Source organism: Corvus moneduloides, chromosome Z (assembly GCF_009650955.1).
Source record: "Corvus moneduloides isolate bCorMon1 chromosome Z, bCorMon1.pri, whole genome shotgun sequence".
Taxonomy (NCBI): Eukaryota; Metazoa; Chordata; class Aves; order Passeriformes; family Corvidae; genus Corvus; species Corvus moneduloides.
In genome coordinates this window covers 51,976,690-51,992,571 of record NC_045511.1, presented here as the reverse complement: position 1 = coordinate 51,992,571, position 15,882 = coordinate 51,976,690, and the positions used below count along the sequence as shown (strand labels likewise).

Genomic DNA, 15,882 nt, shown 5'->3' with positions numbered 1-15,882 from the left:
TTACATTGCCAAGGGGAGTACAGGAGCAGTGATCAGTAAAGGAGCAGTGATCAGCACTGGAGCATCAACCTGGATGAAAAATATCATAGTGTAGTAGAAAAAGGCCTGCAAGTTCTCTCATGTAGTTGTGTTTCTAACTGACAAATACTAGGAAGATAAGGAAAATTCCTTGACCAAAAAAAAAAAAAAATTCCTTGTCTCTTGACCCTGACAGCTGTATGCATGATTATAGAATTCTTATGGGCTGAATATGATCAAAAAACCATAAATATGCCACTAGCTTTTGCATGAGTGATTTTAACATGGATGCACCAATGTAGGTTACAAAATAATATTTAATCTAAAACCTTTTTTTGAAAAACTACTGACTTACGTAATGCTATAAACATTTTGTCAGAGGTATAGAATATTTCTGCTTCTACAAGGGTCTGTCTTAAGTGTTTCAGATTTGCTGGATTGTGGTATTTTAAATATGTTGCTTGGATCATCACACAATTGCACACACTTCCCTCACAACAGCATTGTTGTTTAAAGTGTAAGCAAAACGAGTGGAAACAATTTCTCATACTGCTCACAATAGCTGAACCAGGCTTTGACAGGGTTTCAAACTGATCATTCACTCCTATTGCTTCAGAAATGCTCATATTCTTGTATTTTGAAATTCATAGTTTGCAGTTATGTAAATTTTCTGTAGATAATATAATAAAAACATCTTTTTGTAAGAAAAATGTATCTATATATTATTGCTATATTCCTGATTAATTCAGGAACTTAATCATTAGATCATACTTTAGTTGTGGTTGTTTGGAGTTTTTTCGGAGGGCTTTTTTGGTTAGTTTTTGGGGGGTTGTTGTTTTGGGGTTGGTTGGTTTGTTTGTTGGTTTTTTTGGTTTATTTTTTTTTTTTTCTGGACTAAAATATTGCATCAGGTGGACAATTGAAACTTGGAAAATATTTTTCAGGAAAATCAAATATTAACAGTTTCTGGGACTTAACGGGGAAAATGCTTAGTATACAGATAAGCCTCGATTATGAAAATTCTGAAATATTATAATGCCAAAATCACTAGGAAATAAAATGCTATAATGCCAAACTTCATGGGAGTTTTTCTAAAAGAAATGAAACTTACTGCAGGAAGCGAGTTTCCTTTTTTCAAAAACAGGTTTATTGGAGATTTGCTGTGTGTTTGCTAATGCAAATGGCAATAAGATGTTTTTAATGAATACATTTTTGGGGTTTTTTTGGTTTCTGCCCAAAGTCAAAGGTCACTAAAGGTTGCATGGCAGCAGGTCTGTCAAGGACCTCTGGACATTTTCCAATATTTTCCTTCATGTTGTGTCAGACAAGGCAGAGAAGGAAGGTGAGGATGGAGAGGAGGAGCTGTTCATGCAGTTGTGTGGAAGGATCCAAACCTTCCAAAATTAGGTTTGGGAGGAAAGACCTGCTGTATTGCTGGGTGGAGGAGCTATTGCAGAGACTGAAGGGCTGTTCCCTCTTCCCCTGCTCAGTGATGCTTCTGCCTTCTTCCTGAGATGCATCTGCCCTTTTTGTTCTGACCATATGTGAGCAGGTACCAGCAACAAAATTGAAAATAAAGCATTTACTTCTCATTAAGTATCATATTTCTGAATGCTTTTCCATTCACGCTTTGTACTAATGTCAGAGTAATAGCTGTGATTTGGATGTAAACTCTCAAGCCTAAAAACTTGTTTGTACTTCCTCCATTCAACATCATGTTTGGTGAAAGACAGCAATCTGAGTCAAAGTCAAAATACCCATTTTGAAAATGTGCTAGGAATATTTTCCTTACATCTGATGACAGCATCAAAACTTGCTAAGATTTTACTTAGTTTTGTTTCAAGTGATAAATCACTGGCATCTTTTGTTAAGCTTTTCCCAGTAATATTTAAGAGTTAGCTAAAGTAGTACATTTGTTTTCAGTTCTAATATCACTGAAATCAAAGTCACAACAGGTCATATAACAAAAAATTGACATCTGAAACAAATTTTGAAGCTGCTCTTTATAATGCAATTCGAATGGCAAATGAGAGAGAAACATTGTAACTTAATTCAGTATATGTTCACCATCTCTTGAAAAGAACATGTATAAACAAGTTAGCATTAAAAGCACTCTTGTCAATGCCACCATTTGGCTATCAAAGTCTAAACAATACATGGGGCTTGGCACATGCCTCAAACATATCTCTCTGTTATTTGATGTTTCCTTGGGCAGAAATCAGTAAAATCTGGGGCATAAAGCATTGGGAAAAGAAAAATAAGAAACACCCATTTTTCTAAGGTTATAGGCCAGAAAATTAAATAGCTGCATCTGTGCAGGATTTGTGCAATTTAGTACCCATGTTTTGCGTAAGATGGCAAGAGTGATCCAGGAGGCTTCCAACACAGTGTGCACACGCTGAGGAATCTGATGCAAAGATAATTACAAGAATAGCTTAGAGATGCTCGTTGAAGTTTTACCACAGTCTGGGGACATCTGATGTGGTGTGCCTAGGAAGGCTGGAGGTGGGGAAACCGTGGCCTCAACCAAAGCCTTATGACGAAGGATGCCTGTGGGACTGAATTATTCAGAGGGCTCAAGAGGGACTTGTGAGTAACTGCAGGGATGTTAGATGAGATTAAATGTGAACAGGGACAAAAAATTGGTCCGCTTGAATGTTTAGGCTTGGGGACCATCCTGGAATCCTCATTCGTTCAGACCCTTTTGTGCAGTTACGTACAATTTAATTTTACTTCCTTCATGAGCTCAGCACCCACACAGTGGCTAACAAAACCACCTCAATCTAATGAAAGAGCAGACAGTGTTATAACTGTCATACATTTATGGGGTAGAATGACTAGTTTAGAAATCAAATAGTTCAGACCAGAATTAGATTCAGTGCATAACTCCTACGTGTGCATTTTAACCTCACGATTTTTATTAGACAGCATGAGACCTTACTTAATGTGAAAGTTATTTTCTTTCCTTAGTTTGAAGAGTTAGGAATAATATTGTACCCTTTTAGAATCCAGAAACAAGATTAGTAGTTTAAAAGATAAATAATCTGCCAGTGCCGAGTGGCAGAAAAATATTTCCTGTGTATTTGGCTTTCTAGCCATATATTTGCAGCTATAGACTTCTATGATAGCATTTTTCATTACGATTTTTTAATATACATTTGGCATAAATTAGAACTTCCTATAGGTTTATTACTGCTCTGCTAGATTTTGATTAAAACAGCTTGATTTTTATAGCAGTTTTTCACCATTAATACTGTAAATTCTTTACCACTCTGAAGGGAAGTATTGGGGTTAAACTAGATACTTCTGTGAAAGTATACCACAGTGCTCAGTTGTGGTGGTCAAGAAAACAAAATCAATCTTTCATGGGAGTTATTAGGCAAGAAATAGATACCAAAGTACCGTATGTCCACTTGCCACAACACCAGTCTGTTGTCACTCCACCATTTCTGCACAGCTCTGATTCCTCCCAGAAGGTGGAATCAATTTGAAAAAGGTTTGGAAAGGGGCAGCAAGGATGATAAAAGGTAACAAATGGTTTCTGTGTGAGGAGATACTTGATAATGGTTAATATCGGAAAAAAACCAACATCAGAATGTATCTTGAAAACCATGGCTGGTATGAAGAGGATGGATGGGAATTGAGTGTTCACTGCCTCTCTCAGCAATGGGAAACAATGAGGAGTCACATTCAAAACAAAGCGAAGGAAGTGTTTCCTTCTGCAGCAAGGAGAGAGATGTGAAGGATGCTAAAGGTTTGCAAGAAATCAGCAGGCAAGTTGGTAGGAGAAAGACCACAAAGGGTTACAGGATATGCAGAAATCACAACTATCCAGGAAGTCTATGAGCAGAAAATAATTGTTAGCCAAGAAGTTCTTAGGGGAAAGTATTACACATATTTGATGTGTTTTCCCTTTTTTATAGCCCCTATTAATGACACTGGTAGAGACCAAACAGAGGTCTAAATAAACCCATCATCTGATCAAGTAAGGCTTTCTTAAAAGAAGGGGTTTATTTGCTTGCTTAAACAACTTTAAACTCACAGCAATTTTGGTGAAATCATAAATATGTATCTGAAGAAACCTCATAAATGAAGCTGATAGGCTTCATTCTTCCTTTCATATGCTAAAAACCATATGAAGAAGACACTTTTTGAAAGTGTTCTTCACAATATACCCTTCATTTTAATAACGTTTTCTTTAAAATTTTCCCCTTACAGTTCTACAGATCTTGAGGAGACCTGTAGGAACCCAGATGTCTACGCCAATTTTGGATCTAATAACTTTCCCGGGTTCTTTTTAAAATACCTGTTAAGTTTTTCAGTTAATTCATCAATAGCATGGATAATAATGACATATGCTTGTTCTGTATAATGTCTGTATAAAGCATAAACACACAGTATGCACAGTAGCATTAGCAGATACATAGCATTTTCATTTCTGTGTCCTTGCAGTAGGAAAAATCTCAGATATAATTACTAAAATCATAAACCATTGAATGAAAAGCTCATGATTATTTTAAAAGTATTTCTTCTTAGTATGGTATAAAAATTACATCTGGTAAACAAAGCTAGCAGATAATTTCTGTAATAATATACTGTAATAATAAATGACTGCATTCTACGCCTTCCTATTCTGTACTGAATACAACTTGATTTTCAAGACAATTTAGCATTGTTTTTTGTAACAACTCTGATGATAAAGTGCTTAAGAAGCCTGTTAGAAAAAGAACAAAACATACATGAGTACAGCTCTAGTGGGTAAAGGCCAGATTGCCAACCTCTAAGATGCTGCTAGTAATAAATGTCTGTTAGAAAATGAAATCTTTTGGGACAGCCCAATGATTCCTGAGTTAATGTCCAGACAGGTAAATTCCTAATGCTTCAAAAATGACATAAAAGTGCTTATAGTGCTTATAATTGCACAGTGTTGAAAAGAGGGTTAGAAATTTGTCCCAAGTGCAACTTGTAATAAGGTTATACTGAAGCATTGCCTTCCTTTGTGCTAATATAGCTATAGAAGGTTACAGATACAGGGTTGTTACTCAGAGACAGTGGGATTTGTAAATGTTCCCATTTGGTTAAGGAACACTAATCACATCAGTTTGCAAAAGCACTGATGCTGCTGTGTCACCATATGCTCCTCTAAACCCTCTCTGTAATTTCCTTCGGTAATACTCTCTTGCCTGTCCAGCTGCTCTGTCCCACTGCAAAGCAGAGAAAGGCTTTTAACACCTCTCTTTCCCCAGGGAAACCTGTCTTTACATATTCGCCCTCACCTTCTACGAGGAATCAGTACTGAGTTCATTGCTAACTGCTGTTTTAGTAATTTGTTTCATAAATAGTGAGCTGGGTTGAAAATTTAAAGAATGTATATGTTAGTATCATGAAATAGGCAGCATCCACCTCTGAAGGACTGTTTTGCAGGTGTACCATATTGAAAAAAACAGCTATCTGTGTGTATTGGCTCGTTCTTTGTTACTCCTCAAAATACAGAAGTATATAGGCACTGGAAGTTTCATTGCCACAGAGTCCTAAGTTAATGAATTTTTAAATGAGCTATGCACAGACGGTTGTAATTACCTGTAGTATGAGTTGTATATGCCAACTCTACTTAAACCTCTACCTATAAAACATCCTAGTGCCACTGGGTGACATATGGGAGTTAATACCACCATTGGTTCTTTTGTTGATTTCTTAAGACAAAAGATGTGGCTTCTGCTCCATCTTACTTTGCAAGCTGAAACCTGAATCCAGGATCAATCTCCATAATTTTATCAAGTTTAAATGATGAAGTTTCACTTCAAAGTCAGCTAAGATTTTTAACCAGTTAACTCAGTCATGCAACCTTCCCTTTCTTCACCTCACTCTTTCGCCACCCTCTCGACCAGACCAAATTCCCTAGTGTTAAAACGCAAGCTGTCTTTACCTGCTGACTCCCCATCATACTCTTTACCTTATGGAGCTGTTTACTAGCTGCTTTCTTGGCTGCAACTTCACCTTTGTTGTTCTCCACAGACCGTCTTTGGTCCGATCCTGTGTTTAGGAGATCTCACAAGATAAGCACATGGTCTCTGGTTCAGAAACCTCACAGGTCACAGGTTTGCTGGAAAATAATTATGTATATGTGTATATATACACACATAGAGAGTGTGTGTATTTACATACTTAATAAATACATTAATATTTACAAAATGCATGTGTGTATTTTACAAAGAGACTTAGGGAACCAAGAGACAAAAGCAATCTCATGGATTAGCCAGCCTAGCAGAAGCTTCTTCACCATGTGTGATGGTGTAAGAAGTTTAAAAGTTGATGCATATTTTCAGCCTTGGCCATTCTGGGCCCAGCAAAGCTAATGTACATGCAGAACAGTTTAGTGCTTGTGTATTCATCTTTAGCAAGGGTGGACAGAATATTTTTCATGCATTAGATGCACCCTTAATGATAAGGAAAGGCAGGGATGTAGGCATATGTAGGATTTGAGAGGAACTAATGCAAACATAGTGGTGGTGGGGAGGTGAGAGAAAAAATACTTTATATCTTGAAAACTATTGAAGTAATTAAACATATGTCATTGCTGGATACTAAAAGGATAATTAAAGTGGTGTTCATATGAAAAGATTGTTCATCAGTGTTAATATCAAGAGGATACAGTAAAAAGGAGTCCCCAGATTTGTAAATATTCAAGTTTTGGTTTAAGTTACCAACTTTTAATTATGATGAAAACAATGCAGCTGCTTGTCTCTGGAAAACAAAGGTTTGTGATTATGAAAAGTTATATATACAGTGCATCAATTGTGGAGGGAAACAGTGACAAGACCCCAGTTTCTTTGGAAAAATGCCATTGTTGATTAATTGCAATATATTTCAACTGTGTATATATTTCTCACAGTTGCCCAATAAACACACTGCTTTCATTCTTTGGAGATTATGTTTCTCCTGTGTTCTCAAGCTCTTTCCAGTTTAGTACAGTGTTTCTTTTGATGGATTGGTTTTCCTGAGTCAAACTTAAGAACTCAGAGCATCTTATCACACTTTGACCACCTCACTTTCTCAGGGGCAAAGAAGAGAGGGGAAAAAAAGCCCATCAAGGCTTGTGCCTGTTAAATCCAAGCTCTCAAGGGATTTGTTTTTCTTTTGGCGTCAGATTAGATGTTCAAACCAAGTGGTGTTGTAGGGCCACGGGTGAGTGCCCACTGAGCCCTTAACAAGGCTAATCCCACAGCAGCACATTCCAAGCAGCTAATGGGTGCAAGGGCTGTGCTGGCTCTCACATCGCTGCGCCGCAGGCAGAGCAAGCACCTTGTGCGGGGGCCAGGCGCAAATGTGTTATTAGCAGTGACTGGCCCTGCCGAAACGTGGGCAACTGATTTTGCTCCGGGACAGCCTTAAACACCAAGTTTGATGCTCAGGTAAAGAAAAGAGAGAAATGAAATGTTTTTGGTGGGACTTTGCAGCAAGGTTAATCAAGAGAGAGACTTACCCAGAGAGCTAAGCTGTGAATAAACGAAATTCAAGTATGGCGTGTACTTTATGACTTCACTGTGGACTTTAAATTGTCTTATTAACCATTACTGAAGGAGTATTTATGAAAGAAGAGAAAGAGAAGATAAGCTTCTTGCTCTACTAGTTTTGAAAATACTTTGCTGTCGTTTTCTAAACTTTTTATTACTTTATTAATTCACATTATAAGTAAGAGCTTAGTGCCAACAGTTTAGTTATGAATATGTTGATTTCCTGAAGTTATTCTGTTGTGAAGACTCTACAGCAAGTAACATAATTTATTATATCTCTGAACTTTATAGTTCATTTCAAATTATATCTGTTGCAGAAAGATAACTGGGGCAGTGAAACCAGATGCTTTCTTTTAAATTTGGAAGGACAAGGAATTGTGAGATTAGTAAGTCACGTATTTTGTCATCACACCTCTGCCAGGTAGAATAGTATATTGTTGGAGATCTAAAAACTGGAAAGTATATTTTCCTGATGTGAATAAAGGAGATTTTAAACCAGACTATTATTTTTGCAATATTATCTTCGAAGAAGTGTGATGAAATTACATTTCAAATAAAAATTATTATTATTGTTATTATTTTTTTAATGCAGCTGTGTTTCTTTTCTGCTTGCAAAGACAATACGAGAAAAGTAGGAAAACAAATTTTAAATGTCCATTTCTTGGGTTAGGAAAGCTTGCTTTTATACCTAAAGAAAAAGTTTCAGTGAGGTACCTGTTATGACACCTTTTTGTACTGGATCTTGAGATAAATTTAGCTAGTGAACACCTTTAGAAAAGACACAATAGTTCTGTGTAGCTAGGAAATTCACCAGGTAAATTGTTTGCAGAAAAGTATGAAAATAATAATATGTTTAATAAAGGATATTTAGAAGTTATAATAAATTAAACCTCAAGGTAGTCTCTCTTAAGTAAAGTAAAACTTCTTTAGCTTTCAGAATTTCTATTTAACTATATTTTGTTTAAACAAAACAAATCTTGCCCAATCTTCTGTAACACATTAAACTTCTGTTTGCTAACATGAGAAAGATCAGCCAAATACAGTTTTATTTAATGGTTTTAACTGACTTTTTTTTCTGATTGTAAAAGTGATGTTAGGTATCTGCTATGCCTGCAAAATATGAAGTCTAGCAGATTTTTTAAATAAAAAAGCAAGGAAACCAAGGATAAAATATTGTTAAATAGCACCAGTAACCACTAGAACAAGCAGAGAAATATTTTCTGTGTAAAAAGCGAAAGAATAAATTCTATATATTGGGACTGGTAAGTTGTAGATGTAGCTAGAAATTCTTGTTGTGGTACTTTATAGTTTGTGCTAGTGACATTCACTGACTCCATGAAATTTCTTCAGTTCACAGTGATTTTCACAAGTTTCAGAAGCAGAGGGTTCTGGTTTTAAACATGGAAAATGAGATACAGATTGAATTGACAAGAAGGTAACATTAGATAGTGATGTAGCTTTAGTTAGTAAAAGTAATACATACATACCCTTACTTATATACTTATATACTCTTACATAGTAAAAGGTAACATCAGTTAGCTAGGTAATGTTACATAGGCAATTTCAAATGTTCTCTTTTCATAGAGGCTAGATGCTCATATTTCCTTTAAAGTGTTTAAACTTCATTTCACATTACTTAATTTTCAGATAATTTTGACATAGCTCACAGTTTATAGTACTGTCTATGCTGTGCAGTTCAGTGGGTAATTTTATTATTTAAACATATTATGTTAATCTGTTTTAAATGAATTTTCAAAGGAAAGCTTCAACTCATTTCCTTATTAAAAGAAATAAAAGAATTCTATCTCTGTCAATGTTCTAGGGAGCTTGCCAGAACTCATATTATATGGAGTGAGGATTTCCTAGATAATTAAAAATATTTCAGAACTATGAAAGTCTCTTCTTTCCTGTTTTGTGTTTGTTTTTGTCTTTTCCCTTTTTCTTTCCTACCCATCTCTCTTTTTGTTTAAAAAGATTTCTTGTGAATCTGACAATTAAGACAATGCTGAGGGACATTTCTTGCTTTTCTGTAAGTGATGGACGATCTTGAGTGTTATGAACAACCATAGCTTCACTGAACTATTTTAGAGACTACCTGCCAGTCATCTGTTCCAAAGTATTAAAATTTTTTGTGTCTTGTTTCAGAAACAGACCTTTCTCTTTTTTTTTCTTTTTAATTAAGTTGTCCACATAGAAACTGTAGTTTCTGCCTCTGTGTTAAACAACACTCTCAGTGCTTGTGTAAAAATGTATTGGGTGGTTTGGTTGGTTCAGTTGTGGGGTTTTTTTTAGTTAAATCTGGCTTAGTTGTATCGCTGGCATGGAAACAGAGGGGTTTTTACTGCATATGTGTAGGGTCTTTTCTGCTATGGAGAAAGGCTTAGAGTTTGAGTTGATTCTTCTCCAGGGATTCCTTCCTCTGCTATGAGAATATAGGTGACAGCATCAAGGTCATTGGGCTAGTGAACAAGAGAACATTATTAAAAGCTTTTGTTGGGTCCTTAGCTCTGGAAGGGAACCATACTTCTAACAGAATGTTTGCTCTCTGCAAAATATGCCCTGCTTAGCTGAAGAGTCAGTGCAATTTTCTCTTACGCTTGAAGTTTTTCTACAGTTGTACGGTAAGTTGTATATAATAAGCAAACACAGCTCAAGGTATTTCCTTTGTCTTTTTTAGGCACAGAAATCATGGATAGAAAGAGCATTTTACAAGAGAGAATGTGTTCATATCATACCCAGCACCAAAGACCCCCATAGGTAATTGCATGTTACTGCTATGAAAAATGAAAGTTGATTGAAAAAAAGTCTCTGTGTCTATATATATTCATACAGGGGATATGGATATAAGTATTTTGTAAACTTACATGTTCAGAAGGTAGTTGAATTACCTCTGGAGTGATGGATTCCTATGGGAATTATTAGTTTACATTTCAAAACTTACCTCATAAAAAAAAAGATAAATCAAGGGAGGATTAGCATCTGTGTTTAATTTTCTTACCTTCTTAGTTCAATATTCAGTGCATTGAATATTTACCTAAATTGGATGCATGACACACCACACTGTCAAAAGAAAGTAGATGCATTAGACTGGCAATTTAAAGTACATGCTAATCCATGCAAAAGCTGATCACTTGTCCTGATATTACCTGAAGAAAGCAGAAGGTGTTCTTTAATTTCTTTTTGTACATATTTAGAACAAAGCATGACTTTTTTTGAAATATAGGAGAGTCCAAAGTAAACAAGACAAAGAAAAAAAGGTAATATGTGTACTATATTGTTTCCATACACAAAGGCTTCGGGAAAGGAGTCAGCAGATTTGAAAAGGGGTTGGGTTCTTTTTGTAATTTGTTTTCCTGTTTAGTTTATACACGCACGTGACTTGGGTTTTCTGTTTGTGTAATGTCATAGGTGTTGCTGTGGGCGTCTAACAGGTCAACACATTGGACAGCCTCCGAGCGCCTCCGTTACTCAGAATGAGAAAAATGAAACCAGGCTTACTCGCAATGACATCCAGTCGGAGAAGTGGTCCATCAGCAAGCACACGCAGCTCAGCCCGACGGACGCTTTTGGAACCATTGAGTTCCAAGGAGGAGGCCACTCCAATAAAGCCATGGTAACTGTATTTTTCTTTTAGATAAATAATGCTGCTAGATAAAAGTAAGCATTCATAAAGAATGAACAGAATTCTTTCTTAACTTCATGCTAAAGTATTATTGAGCATAAGACCGGAATGTATGTTCTTATGAGTGGGTGAACAAAATTAACTGTAAGAGCTGGAGCACTGTGTAAGAGAACCTACCTTTATGAAGGCTGAAGACACATTAATGTGCTGCTGTCTTAATTTTATTCTAGTGGCTACTCATTCCTCTTTTTCTGAATAATTTTTTAATTCAGGTATGATTTCCCATTGCTGGCTGTGTCAGCAAAACTGACAGATTTTAAACATACCAAATTCCTTTTAATATTCCTCCAGACATGTATCAGAAGATAGACCAATTAGACTCATGGTTCATATTTCAGTGAAGTAAGAGGCCCCAGGAAATGTCTAGTCTAAGAACTAGGAAATCCCTTGAGCAAGAAGTTTCTCCATCCCTATGGAGTGATACCAAAGTGTATTGATCTGAAGGCTTTGCTCCACTAACTTGGAGAGACCTTTCCAGAGCACACACTAACCCATGCATGTATTTCTCCTATGTAATATTACATTAAAGGAAGAATCTCTCTGACCCTATCTGAACTGCAGAACCTGGATCTTTGGGAACGACAGGTGAGTTTGTGCCTAGCACTTCATGGCCAATACACTGCTTTGGCAGTGAGGGCAGACGCTGAACTCCTGGGCGCTCTGCTGAATAACCTACCCAGCAATCCAGTACTGTCTTCTGTGCATGAATTCTTCCCAACAGGTGTCTCAGATCTGTCATAAAGAACAGAGATTAGAGACAATGAAAATCTCAGGTCCTGTGCTAGCAAGAGCAGAATATTTTCCTCAGATGTGTACACAGGTGCTGTTGTTGGAGTGACTACTTAAATGGATGGTTCTGTTTGTGCAGATGGATGGCTTCTTTTGATAAAAGAAAAAGCACTGCTGCACCAAGAAACAGAAAATTAGGTAATTTCTCTCAGAGTATCACAGACATCATATGTTCAATTGATAACCAATCACCTAAAAATCTGCAAGGCCAGAGATCCAGAGATACAGTAGTGAATGTTATTAACCATATATGGATACTTTGCATAGAATCTGTGTTTATGAGAAGGGATAATCACTAGAACTTTTTCAGTGATGCTCTTGAAGATAGCTATAAAGCAATAAACAGACCTGCCCAGACAAAAGTGGTCTTGGAGACCCAAAAAATGATGAAGGTTTTAGGGAAGCTGTTGACACCAATACTCCTAGAGGATTGATCTTTGCTGGGATTCTGATGCCCTGGCATAGTGCTGGAAGAGACAGGTCATGCTCTAAGATATGTACTGTGTGCTCAAAGAAATGCAATTGAGGTGAAACTGTGGAGATAAAACTGGAAGTCAGCATAAAGGAAAGAAAAACATTGTCACAGAGTGCAGTCAGGAGTGAAACCATGAACAATTTAGAAAAAAGAAAAAAAGAGAAGGGAAAAAAGGGACTTAAAATCTGAGAAATCTAAATAACAAGTTAAAACTTAGGTATGAATACAGACAATTAATTTATTGCTGGAAAAACTCCAGATTTATTTTGACAGACTAGAATCAGGAAGACAGTTGCACCTGCCATCTATTTGTAATCATTAAACCCCACTCAAAACAGGGAAAAAATTAAATTCTTCATTAATTAAAAAAATCTGTAAAATCTCCAGAAATTTGATTATCCCACTAGTGAGAAAAGTTCTTCAAATTAAATAATTCAGTAAATATCTCTTGAATCAGTGTTGTGCTTGCTTACCACCAGTGAGAAAAATACCTCTCATTAGACCAAAATGCAAATAAGGAGGCTTACATAACCATTTAAATGGAAACAGATTAAAGAGTTTTTTATAATGTCTTTGCCACAGAAAGCAGCATGAAGATATCCTTGTGTTTGTATTTTCAGACCCAAACATTATTTTAGGGTAAACTGTAGTCAAAAAGCTGCCTAACTAGTTGTTGCAGTTTTATTATTAGAAAATTAAACTCCTATCTTTGCATTTACTGGGTACTAGGTCTTTCCTACAATAACTAAAACTTAACAAATCAAAAGCTTTCTGTTGAAGCCAAGAGTTTGCTCAATCAAAGAAACCAACCAACTTTGCCAGCAGAGGAAGGAAAAAGGAGACATTATATTGAAAATAAGGAACAAGTACATAGTAGTACTTCGAAATATTCTTGTTTGACGGTACATTCTCGAATCCAAACACAGAGCAGCTGATCAGCATGGATAGGGGAAGGAAGATAAAGGGGAGAAAACATGATAAATTTATTCCTTTCTAAAAATGTGTTAGTTCTTTTGTAGGTACTGGCTACCAAATAACAATATGGAATGAAAGCTGGATTTTGATGACAGTCGTGGCAGGTTTATATTGTGCCTACTGGCTAATAAAATAACCTTATAAAGCAGCAAGATTTGGCAAGCTGACCAAATCAAGGAAAACCTCACGGGAAGAATTTGGCATTAAATTTTCCACCTATTCTCTATTTTATTTCCTGAAATGGATGCCCACATATTACAATTACTAAGCAAGGGAAACACCGAACTGAGCAGTATTTTCTTGGTCTGTACTAACAGCAAAATTGTTAATTTTTTCTAAATCAGACTGCAAAGAATTAGGTGGGGTTTGTTAATAGGAACCATAACCTCAGATTTATAATCGGAAAACCAGGAGTCAATTAATGGAACAGATTAGTGCATGTAAAATTGACAGATAATTATTTTCTCCATTTGAAGTTAAAGAATTAGATTTTAATACAAAATGTATACTAAGTATAATTACTTTTCATGATACAATATTATATCAGTTGCCACCAGACAATAACAATCAGATCTTTAGCTGTGGAAATGAAAATTATACTGAAATCATAATAGAATAGATTTGGAACAAAACAGCAAAGATGTAGGCTTACATATTATCAATAGAACTGACTGGGCCATTAATTTCATTTCCACAGTCACATGGAACAAAAATTCCCAAACAGCATGACTTTTGCTAATGCTGCGGAGTTGTTAAAGTATCTTCAGTGCAGCTGCACTATCCTCCTTAAATCAATAATGTGAATAGCTCAATAATTTGTGCAGGAAATTACATAGAAACACATAGCTGAGCTTAGGTAACACTGGTTAACAAGATCAGTTACTAAAAAGGCCTTTCCTTCAGTCTTCATGTAACCACAGATGATCATGATCCTGTGGTGTTTAGATCTCTGTCAATCTCATATTTTCTTTACAAGTGACTCATCCCATTAATATGTAAGAAATGCAATTAACAATTTTGCTTGCTGGCATTTATTTTGTTTTTATAGCAGATTTTCGAATTTAACACCTGTAAAAAGATGTGAGAGGGATGTGGGTATACATAAATTTTACTAATAGCTTTTGCAAGTAAAATTGAAAAAAATATGGGAAAGTTAATAAAATATGATCTGCTTGCACTAGTTGGCTCTTTGCAGTTTAAGAAGTAACATGTTCATCTAAATATGTACTAGCATTTTTTTAAGTCAGAAAGCAATAATCAAACTAAAGTTATTCCATTCCAATTATGACCAATATTCTGAATTTTTTTAAGTATATTCTGTTCATCAGTGTAACAATTAAGACAATCTTGCTGTGATGCATTTTGTGCTGCGTTTGTGACCAAACTAAACCCATTTTTTTTAATACACTATCTGTCTTCACACACACACACACATACACAAAAAACCTTAACATTCTTTCATTAATTGCTGGGCCTATTCATTAATTGGTGGGATCGTCTATAAACTTCTTTAAAGGATTGCTCTTTACAGAACTAAAATTTCTTTCATCATGGGTTTTCAGAGTTAAATGGAAGATGGCTGTTTGAAAAGCCTTTGGTGAGTTAAATAGATTCCTCCTAGATGAATGCATTTCAATGATACATTTCATATGCAGAGTAAAATCCTAAAATAAGTTTGCAGCTGCAAAAGAAAGGAAGTTTACATCAGTGTTATCTGCTTAACTTTTCTTATGGTGCATGGAAACATGAAAGAACATCAGTAGAAAATTCCAATGAACATTAACAGTTATTTGGACAAAATTGCTAATATTCAGGTCCTTAAAACTTTATTAAGGACATTTGGAAATCAGTCACAGAAAAAGGTATTTTTCTTGGTTTAAAATGCATTGAGTTTTATAAAAACTGCATAAAAAGGATGCCTAAAATCATCAGGGGTTTTGAGAGGAAAAAAGAGATAATCCTATAACTTGCATAAACCATGAAAAGGCAGCAAATACTATTTCTGTGATAGTAAATTAATTCTTTAAAAATATTTACAGAATTTAAAAGACAGTGTTCTACATGGAGAAAAAGGGGAAATAACACAGAAAAATCTTTATCCAAAGCCCATTTAAATCAATAAGGGTTCTTTCACTGAGTGTTTGTGGAATTTAGATTAGGCCTTAAGGTGTTAAGAAGAAATAACTTATATAGAACCAATCTGTTTTCAGTCTAAGTAACAGGTTTTTTGTTGAATTCAGTGAGAATTATATTTAATTTTTTTTTTTGTGAGGATCACACTTTGAGGCAATCAGTCTTTAATTTCAAGACATATCTGTAGTGATAGAAACATACTTAAGTTACGAAGAAGGAAACACAGGAACAACGTAAGAATGCAGGTCACAAAATGTTTTCTGAATAGTTTTACTTTAAGAAATACAACAGAATTC

At 35.5% G+C, this 15,882-nt stretch overlaps 1 protein-coding gene across 9 annotated transcripts in view; it reads left to right on the top strand.

The window, feature by feature from the left end:
* TRPM3 (transient receptor potential cation channel subfamily M member 3) overlaps positions 1-15,882 on the top strand; it is a 404,943-nt gene that overhangs the window by 254,500 nt on the left and 134,561 nt on the right. For all 9 annotated transcript variants that reach the window (XM_032097560.1, XM_032097555.1, XM_032097559.1 and 6 more), the window contains exons 2-3: positions 10,210-10,289; positions 10,941-11,145. In XM_032097560.1, coding sequence (XP_031953451.1) covers positions 10,210-10,289; positions 10,941-11,145 — 285 coding nt within the window. The remainder of the gene's footprint in view (positions 1-10,209; positions 10,290-10,940; positions 11,146-15,882) is intronic.